Genomic DNA, 18483 nt, shown 5'->3' on the forward strand with positions numbered 1-18483 from the left:
GGGGTTTGCTGCCCTATCTACGTGAGCAGCAGGAAGCAGAGGAAGTTGGTGGAAAACAGCGGCCTCTCATTTCACTGACCACAGGGGTCTTGGATTCATTTGGGGACATTCCCTTGGCTGCAACTTCAGAATTGTATCTTTAGGTGTACAGAAAGGCTGGACGTGCACACCCCCTCCCTCCCAAAACACCCACTGGCGAGAGAAGACGGGGAACGAGGCTGGTCTCGCTCCTCCGAGCCCCCCGGGTGACACGTGCGCAGGAACCGCACCTGCTGAGTGCTGAGCGAGGTGCAGAGGGAGCAGATGGCCTCGGCATCCTCCGGGGTTTTCTTCTTCAGCTGCAGGAGCTGGGCTGCTTGGATCAGAGGCTCCATGGTCTGCACGGCTCCGCTCTGGTGAAGGTTTCTTCCTCGGAGCCACTCCTCAAGCTGACTGATATTGTACCTTAACCAGGGGTGCAAGGGAGCGGTGCTAGGTCGGTCCTCCTAAGGCACCGGGATGCGCAACCTGCCGTGTTGATTCGGCAGCCTCGCTGCCGCTACCGCCAGCCTTCTCACCAGAACCATCCCACCCGGGCCCAAGCCTGGAAAGTACTGGGCACGCAGTAACTTTCTACCGAATGAATGGGTGCCTCACATCACAGGACGAAGTATGTAAGGGGTCTGTAGAAGTTTATGGGGAACAGAGGTATTAAATATGTTGAATTAAAACAACTAATATTTAACATTCACAAAATACAGGGTGGGGGCAAAAGTAGGTTTACAGCTGTGAGTATGTGAAAGAATTTATTCTTATATTGTTATTTATTAATTACTGTATTTTCCATATAAATAACTCTGAACCCACTTTGGCCCCACCCTGCACTTAGCCCAGAGAGAAAAGTCAATGAGCTGTCTGTCCACATCGTGTTTACAGTCTTTAAATCAGAGTAGGTAAGTGTCTCTAAGCCCCGAACTAATCTGTTTACCAAGCCACCCTCCCAGTGTTTGGAGAATTCCACCCACGTGTGAAACGGTGATGGATTTGAGCTGCACACTGACCGGGACAAGGCCTGTCAAGCCAGACTGGGGTTCCGTGTTCAGAGGTGTCTCGCGCCCCGGCCCCAGCTGGTGTGCGCAGGCGTGCCGGCGCCCCCTACCTGAGCTGCATGCCTGTGCTCCAGGAGCAGACGTCCTTCCGCAGGAGCAGGTTGTTGAGCGTCACCGCGGTGATCATGTAGAAGAGCTGTTTGAACACCTGCAGGACGATCTCGGGGTCCAGGCCCTGGTCGCACATGGTCGTGTGGAAGGAATTCATCTGGCGGATGATGGCCTCCAGGCAGTAGGCGTTATCCCCGTCCGCCATGCTGGAGGAGCGCTTCCGGTAGCCCGTCGGCTTCATTCCGGACAGGCCCTGGATGCTCTCGTTTTCCAACATGGCCGAAACTGGAGGGACAGCATCGTTACGGAAGCTTGCACGTTCCCCAGAGGTCTGTTTCCGGACCGTTCGGGTCCTCCAGCACCCAGGACTTTGGCAACAATACCGTCTGACAGGCCCCTGACTGAGAGCCTTCAGCAGAGAACTTCTAATGTGCTGGTCTTTGTATGGAATAAGGCAGCTGTTGACCAAACTTCCATTTAAATGTACCAACTCAGTACGTACTGGGTTCTGTGCTAAGACTCCACAGTTTGAGAACTGAGACACTGGGGTGTGCTGGCCCTGCCCCTGGACCCTAGACTCAGAGGTCCTCTCTTCACCTGTCCAAACAGCTCTTCACCGTGAGCCACTGGCCATGCAGCTGGTCTGTGATAATCACAGCACCGCACTTGACTACCTGCCAGGTTCTTTGTGGCCAGCATTTCTTTTAATTTTCAACAGCCTATTTGCTGATTCCTCAACAACCTATTTGCTGATGAGGAAATGAAGCATACAGAGGTTAAATAACTTGTCCAAGGTCACAGCACTAGGAACTGGCAAGGTCGGCATTTGAACCCAGGCCTGTCCGACTCCAGTGCTGATGCTATTATTAATTATCACATTATTCTGGTTTGTGAGTATCCCAGTTCGCCCTGTGTCTGGTGAGAAGAAACTGGTGTCTCACAAGAAAATGTTCAGACTATAAGGATTTAGGATGAACCTTATCCCAAGGATATATTTCTGCATGGCGTGTGGACTCTGTCCCCCATGGAACCTGCATGGAGCAGTGAGTGTAATTTTTGTTGTGCCCTAGGACAGCGCCGCTCTTATGTTCCAATCCTGGTGTCACACTCTGTTCCCAGGTGCGCTGCCCTGGGCGAAGGGAGCGTGCAGTAGCTTGCACTGTGCAAGCGTGTGCTACTGCTTCCCTGCACATGAACACGCTCTGTGCTTTCTTTTTCTCATGGGTTAAGCATCTACATGAGCAAGAGGACAGCATATTTTTCACTGTATATTATTTATACCTTTTGAGTTTATCACCTATGGAAATTAGTTTGGGGGGAAAATAATATACTACAGAAAAAGAGATAAAGGAAATGATCTATGTGCTCACTGCCCAAGCACTGTGTGTGTTGATGGGATGGTGTGGAAAATCTCATCGCCCCTCGCTGGGGAGGCCCCGGCTTTCCGAAGGCTGTGCCCCGCGCGCCCAGTCCCCGGAAGGTAAGCAGGGCTCGCCACACCTTCCCCTCGCTTCAGACCCCGGGACGAGTGCTGGAGAGCCCCTGCCGCTGGCGGCTCACCGATCATAGGCTGCAGCATGCCCTCGGCGATCTTAATGAGCTGCTGGTAGATCTGGATGGAGAGGTCACTCAGCACCTGGCGGTACTCGGTGAGGTCGAAGTTCTTCAGACAGTGCTCATTCTGCTTGGCGGAGTTCTGAGTCATGAAGCCCTGTGGAGGGGGGGCGGGGCTTGCTTTACTGAGGGTCTGCGGTCGGTCCAGCTTAGCCGGGGCTCGGGGCCTCCAGGCTCCTTCGCAACGTCCTGTTTCTCTGTGTGTATGTGACCTTTGGGAGGGCCCTGTCACTCACACTCTGGAGACGGCAAGACTGACTGGGACGGGATGCCCTTTCATTATGGCAGGCAGAGGGGTCTGTCACACCTGTGCTGGCACAGAAGACGGAGGGCAGAGAGCGAGCTGTGTGAAAGGAGAGCCAGGAGGCCTGCAGGGATTGGAGCGGGCGTGTCTGGCACCGGCTGGGCTCTCACTGGTGAACTGAGCGTGAAAACACGCCGTGTGCTCCCAGGCCGTGGGGCTGACTGCAGAGCATGGGAGGAGTGTTTTCAGGGACTGGTGTGGGGACTGGTGCATGCTGGGTGAAGCTGGTCCACAGTAGAACATGACATCACAAGGTCAGCTGGGTCTCAAGGTCAGTTTATACAAGCGTCATTGATTTATGCTGAACCTCTCTTCTTTTGGCCACCTCTCTGGGCTTTAAAATGGACACACTAATCAGTTGGCTTTGGAGACAGTCCCACACACTAGCCGAGTGGGCTTCCTCCCAGCCGTCACTGAAATGGGCCTCTTCTACGGCTGCTCCAGACGCCCAGAGGCGCAGGGATTCCCTGGAGAGCCCCAGGCACTCTCAGACAATGGGCGGGTTGTGCCAGCTCCTTTTCTGTTCTACTGACTTGATTCAGGGTGCTTTCTGGGGCCCGAGGTCCTCGGGACCTGCCTCATTCCTGCTTCTAGCTACCAGGTATAGTGCGGCATGCCCACGGCCTGAGGCCCCCAAGGGGCCGCACAGGCCTGGCCCCGCTCCTGGGGAGAAGCGCATGCGGGCCGGGGTCTGCGGTGCTCTGAGCTGGGACACGGACCGCCATCCCGGGAACGCGTTCCGAGCTGCGGCAGGGTCTGGAGCACCTGGCTAGCTTCTAAACCGACAGTGGAGGGTTGGGCTTCCCCCTCAGCACTCACCTCGTCCCCACTGTACTGCTTCAAACAGTGAAGCAGGCGGCAGGTGTTGGAGAGCCAGAATGAGGTCATCTCAAAGTCGTCATTGTGCTTCTGTGAAAAGAAGACGACATCCCTCCTCATGAGCGCAGTTCCCATTAGGTTAAATGCTGTCCTGGTGCCTCTCTGTCTGTGTTCGCCACTCGTGCCCAGCATGCCCCAAGCAGACCTGGGGGCAGGCAGGCACTTGCCAGTCACAGAGATGAGACCCACTGCCAGGAGGCCCGGTTACTATCCCTCCAGGACTGGGGATGGCACCCAGACACCTCCCGCTGGTCCCCTGACCGGCGGCGTGCACACCAGGGACAGGCTGCTTCTGCAGCTGAAGAACACAAGCCCCGGCACCGGTGGCCCAGCTAGAGGTCCCGGCCGGTCTGCACTCTCAGTGACCCGGCATCAGAGGTGAGGGGGCATGCTGCGGGAATATTCTGGTATCCCGTTTACCTAGAGGTCAAATGTCCAGTGGCTTTAACTCTCTGAGAAGTGACTACAAACCATAACTAAAGCCGAAAGGCCGCTCAACAGCCCTCACAGCCCCGAGGCGGTTTCTGTGCTACAACCGGTGACTGTGTGGGACCTCCTCTGTCAGTAAACACCGTCACAGTGTAAACACCAGATGAGGCGCAAGCTGCAGAGACAGTGTCGCAGGAGCAGAGGGGTGGGTGGGGCTGGGCGTGCTAATGGAGCCTGGTGACGAGGAAGGCTTCCCTGAGGAAGGGACACTCGAAGTCAGGCATGGACGCACCGAACCTGGTCCAGGCGCCCAGCTGGAGCTCAGGGAAGAGTCGAGGCAGGAGGCCCAGATCTGAGTGTTGCCCGCACGTGGACGTGTGTTCAGGGCTGGGAGTGGAGCAAAGTGCCTCCAGAGCCCACGGCAGGGAGGCGGGTGCGGGCACGGCACAGGGCTGAGTGAAGCCAGGGCTTACGGGCCGGCTGTGGCACGCTCAGGGAGGGGCCGGCGTGGGGCCAGACTCAGTGCTTGCACGGGTGGCTCACACCCTGAAGTGGCAGTACGTGTAAGAACAGGATGACTGTCACTCAGTAATACCCCGTGGGGTCTGGGCCTGCTGGGCGGTGTGAAAAAACCTGGCCTCCCAGCCTCTGGCCCTCTGTGGGCCAGGCCTCACCTGCCCTCAGGTGTCACCCCTGAACCAAGTCAGTGTCCTGTGGGAGTTCTGGCCTGTGCTGCCACCCTGGGCAGCAGGCCCACAGCCCCCGTGGGAAGGTCTCGGGGAGCATCTGTGTTCAGGTCAGTTCCCTGCACATCACCTCGGTCGGCTGAGGATGGGTGAGGTTCCCAGAGGCTCAGCAGGGAGCAGCTGGAGGGCTGCCCTGGATTTCTGGGCTCCCTGCCATTTCTGAGCCTGAGCATCCTTCTGGGGGCTGGGGACCGCCCGGTTACGGGGGTGCACTGCTGCTGCGCTTCTGTCATTTACCGCCAGAGACTTCGACCCACTACCGCGAAACCCAGACAGGGAGAAGCGACGGCGTGGTGCGGGCTCCACTCAGACCCCTCGGACCGCCCCCTTTGGCGTGGGACACTGACCTTGAGGACTTTCTTAATGCCGTTGATGGTGGAGGTCAGCAGGGAGTGCACCTTGAGGTCGTCGTTGATGTAGTCCGCGTGCCTGATGCACATGTAGAGGATGTAAGCAGGGAGACAGGGCACCGTGCCCGCCAGCGCCTGGGGCTTCAGCTCTGGCGGCAGCAAACAGCAAGGGTTAGGTCTACAGCGATGCTCAGGGCGTGAGAACCTGGCCCAAGGCGCAGCCGTCATCAGGATCTTCCTTGGCTCACCTGAGAGTGGCCCCTCGTGGAGGTTTGGCAGGGAGTAGGGGGAAGCTGTGTCCTACCTGGGAGCCACAGACCCCACTGACCCTGACTACAGTTCCAGAAACTAGTTAAAAACCTCTGACAAACAAAACACATTCCCAATCCCCCGGCCTGCACTGCTAAAGCAGGCTCCTAATGCCTTGTCCGTACAGCACGGAGGAAAAGAGCCCACAAGCAGCTCCCTGCTGGAATCGACACATGGAGGCCACAAGAGGCCTGGGGCCAGGGCACATTGAGGGCAGAGCTGGGCGAGAAGCCCCAACAGGACTTGCTGTTCTGGGCACAAAAGGCTCCTTCAGCAGCAGGAAGGCGAGGGCTGCCCCCACGGGAACCTGGCAAATTGCACGTTCCCAAAGACAGGACCGGCGGGGAGCCTGCAGCCACCTCCAGCCCACTTGGCTGTGCGCTCAGGAACGGTGCCCCTGACAGCACCTGCCTGCCCAGACATTCTGAGAGCTGATCGAGCCACAGGCTGCTAGCTGGCCACCGTCTCCCCTCCGCAGTGCCACCCTTGACAAGGGTCTCAGCAGCCTCTGTCTTGGTCAGCGCTAACTTGGCTACAGCCTGGGACGGCTGCTGCTCCAGCCCCCTCCTGCGGCCCCGGCCCCACCAGGTGTGCTCTGGCCCGACTCCTTGCGGCTGCTGCGGATGCCCACTCAGCCTCTCGGTCCTTTCCTGCCAAAGCCCCTGGAGGGCCGGGCCGAGCTGTCTGATTGCTTTCCCTCCCCGAGTAAGCAGGTGAGGCTACCAGCCAGGCTGAGAGCCCTGAGTGGGGACAGGACTCGGAAGGGGAGGGGCCGGTGCTAAGGAAGGCAGCAAGGTGAGAAGGGGCTGGGGCCTGGGACGGCCTCAGACCCCAGGTGAGGTCACTGTGGCCCAGCAGGGTCTCCCCAGCCCTCACTCTTCACTCTCATTACCTGCACCCCAACCTCCGCCCAGCCCAGACCTCTCGAGTTATCTCCAGGCTCAGAGTGGGGGTCGCCCCAACCCCCACCTGCAGGTGAGCCAGGAGGAGGAGAAGGGGCAACATCCTCACGTTTTCTTCCAGGACGACCCTGGGATGGGGCTGGGGTGTGCTTCCAGCATCTCCAGTTGGTACTTGGGTTTCACTGTCCCCTGAACTACACCCAACCCTTGAGGTTAAATGCTAAGTGTGAGCCTTAATGCTCGGGTACATGGATAACGTTTGGGCAGCTCACAGGCTCAACAGGTGGCTGGGGCTTGGCCCCTGCTCTAACGGTAGTGCCAGTAACATTTATTCGGGCAAATGTATTTGAGAGCCCATAGTTCAGCCTATAACCTCTTGCATCAAGCCTGAAGCATGCAGAGATTGCCATCAGCTTGTCCGGCCCGGGACGTTCCATTTGCGAGTACGAGCTGTGAGTCCCGTGTCCCAGAGCTTGCAGGGTCTGCCCAGCAGGCATTAGCACCTGGGGAGCAGGGACCACGGCTCTGCTGCTCTCGATCCTCCACAGCCACTGCTGGGGACCTGAGAGGCGGTCAGTACGGTCTTGACATTGACCTGGACCAGGTCTTTCGGAGGGAAGGTGCCCGGGTGCCGTGCTCGGGCAGCTCGGCAGCAGGCAGCCTGGCCTGGGGCCCCACCTGCTGGCACGGGAGTCCCCACAAGGAGTGCTGTTTCCCCCTCTGACACTGTGAACTCTGGGCTTCACTCAAGAGAGATGAGTGGCCCATCGGCATTTGTTCAAGATGCAGCCTGTTTAGGGCAGACTGACGTGAACTTACGTCACACTGGACTGTTGGACAACTAGGGGAATTTATCCTTTCTGAAAAGAGCAAAATACTCCACCACTAACGACGCCCAAGGCAAAGAGCTGACAAACACCTGCGCTAGGCCAAGGTCATGGTCCTCCTCCCTGCAGCCCCAGCCCTCGGCCAGTGCTCAGCAGAGTGGGACCTCAGTAAACTGACGTTTCTCTGAAACAACGCTTACCTCTTTTTGAGCTTCAGATGCCCCTGCCAAAACCACCACGTTAAGTTCCCGCCTTTGAGAAGGGTCCTGTGGCTTTGCCACAGCCCTGTCACTGTTAATTTCATGCGCTGGGGTGGGCACGGCCCGTACCCTCAGCCCCCTCTCATCACAGACTGGGAACTAAGGCACCGTGGGGAGCGGGGGAGCAGCCCACTAGGAGGCCCCCCGTTTTCAGCCGGGTTCTCCTCTGAGGCTCCCCCAACGGCTCTGCAGGTGGCTGCCACCCTGGGGTGGGCAGCCAGTTCCCCAGGGGGAGATGGGAGTGTTGGAGCGGGATGCGGAATGGGACCCGAGGCAGGGGAACCTGTACAAGAACAGACCAGGCCCAGGGCTGGCGAGGAAAGTGGCTCCCCAAGACCCCTGCATGCTGGCCCCCAGAGGGCAGCCGCCACACGCACCCTAGTGTCAGCATCACGTGGGAACTCAAAGGTATGCAGCAGCTTGAGGTGGTGGGTGAGGGGAGCGTGGAGTGGGTAGGGGCTGTGCAGGGGTGGGGGACAGCGGGGAATGAGGAGACGGAGGGAGGGGGTGTCTGTAGTGGTGGACGGGCGGGGGCCGCCGAGGGTCCTGACCTGTCACCAGGTTCCGAATGAGGAGGGCCTCGTCCTCCTTGTGGTACTCCAGCATGCCCTGGAAGTCCTTCTCCTTCCGCTGGACGGCGACCTGCCTGTTGAGCTCGTGGCGCCTCTTCTCGCTGTGGGCTAGCGTCTGGATGGCTGAGCGGGGGGACAGCTGGTTAAGGGGCGGGGGCACACAGACGCATTCGAGGACAGGGGGTCACAGGTCTTCAAGACTGAGCAAGTACGATGTGACGTACATTTATTTTTTAAAAAGCAGCAGCTGCTGCTGCCACCACCTGAGCAGTCAGGACAATGAAAACTCGAGGACTAGACAACAGAAATCCAACAATGGAGAGGGGGGCTGAAAGGGGAGCCCGCCTGAGGCCAGAGAGGACAGACAGCCCAGCCCTCTTGGAGCCTCCTCTCCAGAGGAGCAGGTGCCCCTGCGTTAAACAGAGGGCCCTTGGGGGGGGGGGGGCGCAGGGCCTACATGCACGAGGCGACAGGGCCGGACCCAGCCCTGAGGGAGCGGCTCCTGGGCTAGGAGGAAAGGGGCGGGATGCCACATGCAGGTGGTATCCCAATGGGGAGGTGGCCGAGAGGGTTCCAGGCAAGGTGGCATGTGCAAAGAGGGGGCAGGGAGTGACAGGATTAGTTCTGCAGCAGAGTGTCAGAGGAAGAGGGCATTCTGGGTGTTTCTGAAGAGCAAGTTAAATCTCCGTCTGACCTCTCTGGGCCAGGCCCTGGTCTGGAGCCTGCCGTGTCCGTGTGTCTGGAGTGCATACACCCGCCGGCACACCGAGTGAGGCTGGGCTCGTGGTCGGAGGGGCTCACCCCCGTGACTGCGCCGGCACAGGCGCCAGGAGGCCGGGGCGGCGGGAAGAGCCCACGGCGGGAGGCAGGCCCGGCTCGGCACCCCGGGGCCTCAGGAAACACGCACCCACAGACGCCTACCTTCTAGGTCCTGGACTTTCTTCATGTGGATCTTCAATTGTTTTTTGAGTTTCTTCTCATTCTTTTCCAGCTTTTCTACCAGCTCTTTAAGGTCCTGAAAGCAGAAGGGCACAGTGTAAGAACATTCCTGACCCTGCCCCGGAGGGCAAAGGGCAGAATCCTTTAGTGCAGAGTGGCTGAGGCCGCCACCCGAGGCAGCGGCGGCTCTGTGACTGGCCAGGGGACCCCCCACGCAGCTCACTTCTCCCTGGTCTGGACCAAGGAAGCGGGAGGTGGGTCAGAGTTCATTCTCACAATCCAGACAGACTCCTGGCTGTGGCTGCTTGGTGCCCTTTGAACCTCATGGTTATCTAGTCATCAGGCTGCCATGCCAACCCCCAGAGCTACACAGCCAGGGGCATCCCAGGTGTGCGGGCAGCGCCCCGGGAAGGAACAGACACTGTGGCGGTTGCGGCGGGGGTGGGGTGAGAGCCAGCAGGCTGGCGAGGTGACCTGGGGCCCCGAAGCAAAACAGGCCCCAGGCCCACACCCTCCTGCAGCTGCCTGTCCCTAGCAACCACGGTCCCTGGAAGCAGTCAGCCCGCTGAGACCGGAACAGCATCAGTGCCACCCCCATGCGAGCCAGGCATGGCCCTCTGGCGGGAGGCAGGGAACCCCATCACCATTTGTCGTCGCTGTGACGACAGAGGAGTGCCACCGAAGGCGGACACAAACGTGCCACTATGCGGCCACAAACGCCTGGGTGGCACATTTCGAAGGCTGGCCCCCGGGAGGAAGCCGGCCAAACCCTCAACCTCAGGGCTGTGGCGTGGCGACCACAAACCCAGTGGCAGACGTGGTCGAGGACTTCAACCGTTCACCTCCATAAGGAGAGAAATGTGACAAAGCTTGTCCTCAGCAAACTTAGGACAAATGAAAGGCAACACAGTGCTGGCCACACTGGGTGTTGAACTTGGGGAGCTACCGAGGGCCAAAGTCCTGGAGGCTAGAATTACGGATGGCTTGAGAAAGAAAAGAATGAGTTCGACTCACAAGGAATCTGGGAAACAGGTGGGCAAGCCTGGGACATCTCTAAGCTCTTCAAGGTGCTCCTGGGAGACGCCACACCCTCCCTCCCACACAGCCCTGCAAGTGTGCCGGGTGATCCCGAATCCCTGTATCCTCCCTGCGGGTGGCAGTGCTTCGCTGGCAGCCCACAGGGGGCACTCAGCTGGGGAACAAAGAGCCCTGCCCCCATGGCTCTGCGTGGGGGCCCAGCCTCGCCTGGGCAAACAGTGTGGACTGTGCTCTGGAAGTCTCCCAGCTGGCTGCAAGCCGAGCTTTCCTCATCATCTTCGCCCTCGCCTGCCCACACCCCAGGCTCCTCCTGTTCAGGCCCCGGGACGCACAGTCGGGCCTGGAGGGGCCCCCAGTGCCCCTCCTAAGGGGTGCCTCCCCAGCTAAGGAGTGCTGACTCCTAAGCTGTCCCATGACCTCACATGGTTCCTCTGAGAGCACAGCCCTCCTTGCAAGGGGGTCGCCTGCCAGGCCACTTGGCCAGTGGCCCCCCAGAAACATGCACCAGCAGAGGCCTCTCCCACATTGCCTCTTTCACCTGGCAGAAGCCAGTCCAGCAATTTAACGTGTACGCTCCTTTCCACAGAGCCACCTCCTCACACCTGCGTGTGCTGGACGGTGACATGCAGATGGAGAGAGACAGAGAGGGAAGGGGGCAGGCGGATCATTCGTACACGAGTCCTGTTCAGCGGCCTGGGGTCCAGCCCCACTGCCCGCGCCTCGGGATTCAGTGAGCTGGCCGCCCACCCGGGGCCACCCGGTGGTGAGGGGGAAATGCTTGTGGATGGCGGCTCTGCGGTGGGCGGGCCTGCGGGCAACCCCTGCTGCCCCCCAGTGGGCTCCCTCAGCTCCTGGGCCACCCACTCCTGCGCCCGGCCTGTGCGCCCTCGCCTCCCCCTCCTCCCTGCCCGTCGGTCACCATGGGTGACATCCCTCCACGCCTCCTGCCTCAGTCCAGCCTCCTCCACGCGCCTGTCTTGTTCAGTAATACTTGTTAGTCCCGTGCACAATCATGTTTTCAGAAACACGATCTTTCTCTTCTTCTTTACCTGTCTTATTCCTCCTGCTCACCTGTAAGCTGAGGACAGACTGCCTTCCATTTCTCTGGTGACCGTCAGCGGGGCGGGGAGGGCACCAACAGTCCCTCCCGTGATGACTCCTAGCCAAAGGAGTCCACCCCCCACCCCAACGACACACACTGCATCTGGCCTAGCTGCTTCGATCAGTGGAAAGCAGCAGAAGCGACCCTGTGTCAGTTCTGGGACCGGGTCCTAAAGGCCTCCCCGCTGCTGCCCTCCCCCCTTCTTCTGGGAGTCGGGGGCACGCAGCGCGGCTCCGGGTGGACCAGGAATGAGGGGAGCACCTGGAGACAGACACACAGACACCACGAAGGGCGGCAGCTGGCACCAAGGCCCCAGACCCGGGACTGAGGCCATGTCGATCCTCCAGCCCCAGCCCGCACCAGCGCAGCAGGGACTCGGTGCACCCCGTGCGCCCACCGCGCCCGGCCAGTCTCCGACCGCACAGTGTACTCGCTGTTTAAAGCTGCCAAGTTCTGGGGACGCTGGTGTGTGACACAACAGGTGACTGAGATGTCTCCGCCTACCCCTGCTGGCTGGCTGGTTGGTGTCTGGATTCTCTGTCCCTGCTCCTGGGCCAAGGGCATGGACTCTGTCCATCTGGCTAAAGGCCAACCCTGGCCCCGCTGTCTTCCAGGATGCGACTCCCCACAGCTGGGGTCTGCTGGGCAACAGCTACTCACCAGGTTCTCGTTGGTCAGCCGGGACATCTCCTGCTGGACGGCGAACTCCACCTGGGCCTCGGGGGAGAGCAGCAGCGTCTGGGAGAAGGTCTGCTGCTGCCGGTCCAGCTCCTCCTTCAAGGCCTCCACCTGGGCCCGGAGGGCCTCTGCCTCCTCCTCGTGCGTGCGGCTCTGGGCCTGCAGCTGCGCCTCCAGCAACCTGCACCAGGGCGAGGAGGGCGGCTGACCATGGGGCAGGGGCCAGTGCCCCCGAGCAAGGGGCCCCCGGCGGACATGCAGCAGGGGGGCGGCCAGGCACGCAGCAGCAGCAGCAGCAGCAGCTGCACGGACCCGGCAGGGTGGATGCCGAGGGCGCAGACCTGCCGTGGCCCATCCAGCAAGCGGGCCAGCCTGGCCTCCCGGAAGGCGGGACACCAGGGCCAGCCATGCAGCCCTGGTCCCGGGCCTTCTTCTCGACCCCCTCTTTCCCCTGTTCTTCCCTTTGGGGCACAGTCCGTCTCATCAGCAGAAATAAATTTCTTATAGCGTCTTCTAAATAAAAGCTTCGACCCTTTGCCTCCGAGTTCATGAGAATCTCAAGACTAAACTCTGGTAGACTGAAGTAATTTATTTGCATATTCTCGCTATAGTAGATTCTCTGCAGGTTTTAGAAAGGCAAATTATTAGCCCCTTTTTATTCTCACCACTGTTACCCTCACTTTATCTCCAGCTCTATATAAAGAACAACCCCCCCCCCCAACCCCCGATTATGACAAGCAGCAGAGAGACCCAGAGGAGGCTGGGAGAAGTCTCAGGTGACTGAGTCTAAGAGGCCCAGGACCAGGGGCTCCGGCTACCTGGGCAAAGGCGAGAACCTAAGGAAGGTCCCCAAGCAGCCTCCCCTTGGGGAAGTCACATGCTAACACGAGGATGGTGCCGTCTTCATGGGCTCGACCACCTGGGCAGGATTCCTGACCCAGCAAACGTCACTCGAAAGAAAGGCAGGGGGCTCTGGGTGGGAGGCGCCATCAAAGCTCCCCAACCTGATCCACCTCGGGAAACGCCGCCCCGTCTCTCCCTGGGATGCAGGTGAAGACGGTGGCGCAGCTGGGCACAGAGCGGGGAGCCGGGAGTGCCCAGCTGACTGCTCCCGGAGCCTGGCTGCTCTGGAGGCAGGGGGGCGAAGAGCCACTGTGTTTCTGCAGTTCTGCTGTCGTTCTGGGACGTGACAGCTGCCACAGAGAGAGACGCGAGCTAGGGAGGGGAGAGTCGGCACTGCCGACTCCCAGACGGAAGCAGCCACGTTTCCCGCCGCACAGTTGGCTCCAAAGAGGCGCCGGGCACCACGCTCGGCTCCCAGTGGCTTCTCGACAAAGCAACGCGGGCGAGTGGAGACGAGGTGGAGGGGTGACCGCGTCCCCCACTCCCCGCGGGCAGCTCCCCGGCGGGAAGGCAGCGGTGCGAGTGAGCATCTCGGAGCAGAACTGGAAGCTGCAGCGGCACTGCAGAGGACAGACAGTGCTCGGGCACGCCCAACCTCGCTACAGCGCGCTCCGGCACGCACTAGTGAGTGAGGGGCGGCTCACCGGAGAGGGCCCAGGATCAGTCCCTGGGCTGCGGGTTTAAGCCCACGTCTTTCTCACTCTCCATGTAAACGGTGGGTGGGCAGCTTAGCTGGGGGGCTGTGCAGGGTCAGAGAACCCCTGCCCCGGTGTCGGGCCGGACACCTCACCCTGCAGGTGAGGAAGTGAAGGCCGAGAGAGCTGGAGGCCACGGCCAGGGGCAGGGCCGGGTCTCCTGATGCCCAGGCCCGGGCTCGGTGTTGTCGCCGCATCCCGTTACTCAGGTGTCCGGCCACAGCCGGCCTGCTGACAGCGAGCCACGGGGAGACGCCCGGCTGCACCTATGGGCCCCACCTTCCGATGAAACAAACTTCTTGATGGGACGGGAGTCTGATCTTCTTGCATAATACGCATGATAATAGAAACAGCAGCTGACATTTATTCCGTGCTTGGGACATGCCAGCCTCGTGCAAAGCGCCTTACCTGTGTTCACCCTGTAATGTGCAGTGACCTGGGGAAGCAGGTCAATCCCGATCCCCGTTCTTCCAGGGAGGGAGTGGAGACAGACCTCACCTTGCTCACAGGCGGTCACGTCTGAACCCAGGGCCAGAAGACACACCACCTCACGCGCCAGCTGACCTGGACCTCCTCTTCCAGGGAAGAGATGCCCTCGCGGCTCCCACAGGACCCCCGCCCATCCATCATCAGCAGGCAGGCCTTCGAAGCAGGTGCACCGGGGCACCTGGCTCCGGTTCTGGCTCCGCCCCCTCACTGAGCCTCAGTCTCCTCTCCTGGGAAACGGGCCGAGGACCACTGCCCCACCCGTTGTTGGGGGTCTCAGACGCACAAAGCTATGCCACGGCCCCAAACCCACATGCAGACAATGAGCGTGTGACGTGACCACCGCCTTGTGTCACTTCCGTGTGGACCTCGGCCGAAGGCCAGTGGGTCAGAGGCTCGGACTCTGGTGTCAAACTGTGACCCTTCTGTGCACACAGCACGGTCCAGCGCCCTCGCCCCGTGCGTGCGCGGTGAGGGGCAGCCTTCGTACACGCGTCAGAGTGCAGGGCTCCTCCGCAGCGCCAGCAGCGTCAGGCAGTCGCAGGCAGGGAGCTGCGGGTCTGCTGCGCGCAGGGCGGGCGCCCAGGCAGAGCTGACCCTGCAGAGTTAGGATGGTCAGCACGTGGCACAGAAGCAGCACCGACTCCAGAGGCCCCAGAATTAAATTTCCTTCTCAGCCTGGCTCTAAAAATAGCCCGCTGTCAGCTGACACTCCCCACGCCCCTTCCTTCATGCGTAGAGCCAGGCAGCTGGACCAGGTGGTTTCTAAGGCTCGTTCCACCAGGCCCCCGAGTGCCGTCACCTCGGCCCAAACCGGCAGCCTCCCGACCCCACCTGCACGGGAGGGCTGCCCCGCACACCCCGCAAGCTGTGCCCCGGCCCTTGCAGCCGCTGCAGCCGAGAGACAAGCACAGGCACCGGCAGGCAGAACAGAGCAGACACGGGAAGGAAGGCACGCGCTTGACCTGGCAACTTGCTTTAGGCCTTGGTAGGCCAGACCGAGTTCTCCGTCTTCATTTAAATAGCCCCAGTCCTCAGTCTTGCTAGAAACAAAGGACAGAAACGACAAAGAAAAAAAACACAGGGTGTCCAGTGCAGAGGGAAGAGACAGGCAGGCAGAAGCCCCAGGAGAGCGAGGCGATTCCAGCCACGGCTTGGAGACCAGCACGGGGAGCACTCAGGAGTCGGGGCTTCTCTCTCCTTCCGCTCTCGTCTCAGCACGTGGGTGCCCGCAAACACCGCCGCCACTCCCCCGTCTCCCAGGTCCCAGTCACTGCCCTGCGCTCTCTCTCCTGGGGGGCTCACTCCTCCCCACAGGGAGGGAAATGTGGTCGAAGCAAAGGGCGGCGCTGGTTTGGTGAGTCTGAGAGCAGCAGGGCTCGGGCTGGGTGTGCCTTCCCGAGCCCTCACTCAGCCTCCTTTCCTCCAGCCAGAGTGATCCTTCGGAAGCAGAAGGGGGGACCCAGGGGAGATGCGCACAGGGCAGGGAGGAGGGGGCCCTCGGACGCTGCGCGGAGCGGCAGGGCGGCACCCGGGACGCTGGCTCAGGGAGGGAGAGGGCGGAGGACGCACATTGTACTTTGTCTGCTTTCCGATGGGCATCTCTTTCCTGTCACTGCCTGAGGGGAAAAAATATTATCTCGACGCCAGCCCTTGCTGCAGTCTTGCAAAAAGAAACAGCCAATAAAAACTTTGTGCCTAGCAGGATGAGAATGGAACTTCCTCCCTTGATCTGGGGGCTGGGGGCTGGGGGCGTGTGAGTCCTGTTTACTGCACTTGCAGATTCCTTTGCCCTCTCCAGCTGCCCAGTGTGGGCCCGATGCCAGCAGGGCAGCTTGGGAGGTCAGGTGCGTGTCACACACACCCCACTCATGCACCTGCCACCAGGAACAGCCCTGGGCAGGTGAGACGTTCAGAGGCCAGTGGGGCTGGGTGGAGAGTGACAGGCAGGCCCCATGACTGCCAGCGGGTCTGTCCTGGGCGCCTCTCTCTGCAGGATTCACATCCCGCAGGTGTCCCAGCCCTCGTCCCAGGCCAGGCCTCCGGGACTCAGCCTTCGCTGGTAGACCGGTGGCTCTGGGTCCGGCTGCCCCAGCATGCCCAGTAGGGACCAGGAGGAGCTGAGAGTGGAGCGCCTTCCCTTCTCAGGTATCACAGGTCCATTCAACTAGGTGGGGCCTTTGAGGAGCTAGGGCCCTAACCACGGGGGCAGGGGGCGGGGGGGGGGCCCACTGGGAGGGGCCCAGGCTGGGCTGCAGTCAGGCTCCTCTGGGGGAGGCCTGGAAGGTGACTGGGTTGTTGCCAAGGGGCACACGGGCAGCCTGCACTCTGACTCTGTTTTCTGCACGGGGTCAGGGACGGGGCGCGGCGGTCAGGGACCAGGTGAGGCGGTGGGCGGGGGGGGGGGGGGGGTGGTGGCGGGAGCGACTGCAGGAGGGTGACCACCTGCCTGGCACTGACACCCAGACACAAGGACCCAGGTGGCGTCCTGACCCTGGTCTGAAGCTCTTTCCCCACCTCGCTCCAGCCTCCAGCCTCCAGACCCCAGGGGCTGCTGGCCTCTCTGCCGGGCTCTCCACAACCCTGTGGTTCCCATGACCGCAGACACTCCAGTCCTAACCCTCTCCAGGCAGGCGCACGCGTGTTGCTGGGCTACCCAGGGAGGAAGGGGGCATTGGCCCCGCACCGCCAGCCTCGGAAGGGGACACACAGTTCTTAATTCTGTGACCTGCCAGGTGTTACGCACAAGCATGCCAGCAGGGAGCTGTGCAGCCACAGAACTCAGGAAGTCAGGCACAGGAGCAAATCAAAAACTAGTCAACCAGCTCCAGCCATCCTTTGCTCCCAGATGAAAGAACCCAGTCCCGCCTGGAGCTTCTCCCTCCGGCTCCTCACACACCACCAGGGGCAGAGGCTGGGGAGGGCTCGCCACCTGGTGGTGGGAGAAGGAAAACCCAAACAACTCAGGAATTTGTTACATGTGATGTCAATCAATCAACAAACACTCCTGGGGAACCTCCTGGGCTGAGCCCCGTTCCCAGAGAGGCCACAGACACACACGAAAGAGCCGCAGGCCCAGCCTCCGAGGGCGGGAGGCAGGCAGCACGGAACGGGCTGGAGAGCCCGCCGTGGCCGTGGGAGGGCAGCTCCCCGCTCCGCCGCCGCCAAGCGAGTGGGGAGGCCGGTGGGGTGGCCGCCGCTAATCGCTTCCTGCACGTCTCAGGTGGAAGTGCTCCGCTGAATCACCCGAGAGGTTTCTTCTAGACCCCTCATTACACAACCTGTGACACAGCCTCATTCACTGCAAGGGGCAGGCACCAAAAGAGGCCTGGGGCGGCACTGGCTTCCCTCCGCGGAGGCTGAAACTCAGGGCCCAGCGCCCACCCCTCCGCCTGGGGTAAGGACCTCCCTCCCTGTGGGCAGAACCGGGCAAGGCTCCCATCCGCCGGGAGCCGGTCAGCTTCCCGTCTCTAAAACGACCACCTTGTGCTCCATGCACGTTCTCATTTCTTCTGTTCCCACCTGCATTTTCCACCCAACCGCCCAGGAGATTTCCCGGGATCTCTGAGAAATGGCCAGCCGCCACCCCAACACCACAAGCAAGAGAGAACCACTTGAAACGACACGAAGGTGAATTGTTTGGACAAACAGGATGGCGTGGGACTGACAACTCGGGGAAACAAAGGGAACGTCCTGCTGTTCTGAGTAAGACCCTCCCGCAGCACCTGGGGCGTCTGCCCACAACTCCAAGGCCACCCTAAGGCAGCTGCACACACCCCTTCCTGGCTAAACAAAGTCTCCACTGCCAGGCAGGCCCATTGTGGGGGGAGAGGTCACCCCAAGCTTTCCTGCCCAAGCCCAGGCGGCAGCAGCAAAGCCACTCTTTATGCCGAGGGCCTCCTACTGTTTCATGGGACCTGTGGGGTGAAGAGGGCCTGGAAGGAGGTGTCTGGGGATCCAAGAGATGAACTTCGCTTTGGAGCTCCAGTGACTTGGCAAGGCTGGGACAGAAATGGCCAGGAGCAACGGAACACACTCTGTCCCTGGAGCCAGACCTGCACCCTGGCCACACACCTGGCTCCTTCCTGGCTCCGTGACCCTGAATGCATGCCTAGAGATGAGACCAGCCCAGGGCAGCAGGGACTCTGCCCTACTCGCCCACCCTCTGGCCCCTCTCAGACCCACCCTGACAGGCAGGCTCCGACAGCCTAGGGAAGATGCTCCCCAAACCCCCACCTCTGCCTGCAGCTGTCAGCCTCTGGGGCGGAGCTCCGCCCTTGCTCGGTTTCGCCCTGTATAAAATGGTGACAA

The 18483-nt window shown here is 60.8% G+C and overlaps 1 protein-coding gene across 3 annotated transcripts in view; it reads right to left on the bottom strand.

Annotated features, from left to right (window-relative positions):
• The window catches only part of MYO5B (myosin VB), a 258368-nt gene that overhangs the window by 3259 nt on the left and 236626 nt on the right, over positions 1-18483 (bottom strand). Inside the window, exons 30-38 of one of the 3 annotated variants that reach the window (XM_045850061.1) lie at positions 15138-15215; positions 12071-12269; positions 9253-9346; positions 8311-8454; positions 5459-5610; positions 3877-3966; positions 2700-2850; positions 1139-1424; positions 270-444 (exon numbers count right to left, since the gene is read on the bottom strand). In XM_045850061.1, coding sequence (XP_045706017.1) covers positions 270-444; positions 1139-1424; positions 2700-2850; positions 3877-3966; positions 5459-5610; positions 8311-8454; positions 9253-9346; positions 12071-12269; positions 15138-15215 — 1369 coding nt within the window. Of the gene's footprint in view, positions 1-269; positions 445-1138; positions 1425-2699; positions 2851-3876; positions 3967-5458; positions 5611-8310; positions 8455-9252; positions 9347-12070; positions 12270-15137; positions 15216-18483 lie in introns of those variants that run through there. The other 2 variants (XM_045850063.1, XR_006787004.1) reach the window with 2 other exon arrangements.

Source organism: Phyllostomus hastatus, unplaced genomic scaffold, assembly GCF_019186645.2.
Source record: "Phyllostomus hastatus isolate PE091 unplaced genomic scaffold, TTU_PhHast_1.1 phas_contig_80, whole genome shotgun sequence".
NCBI lineage: Eukaryota > Metazoa > Chordata > Mammalia > Chiroptera > Phyllostomidae > Phyllostomus > Phyllostomus hastatus.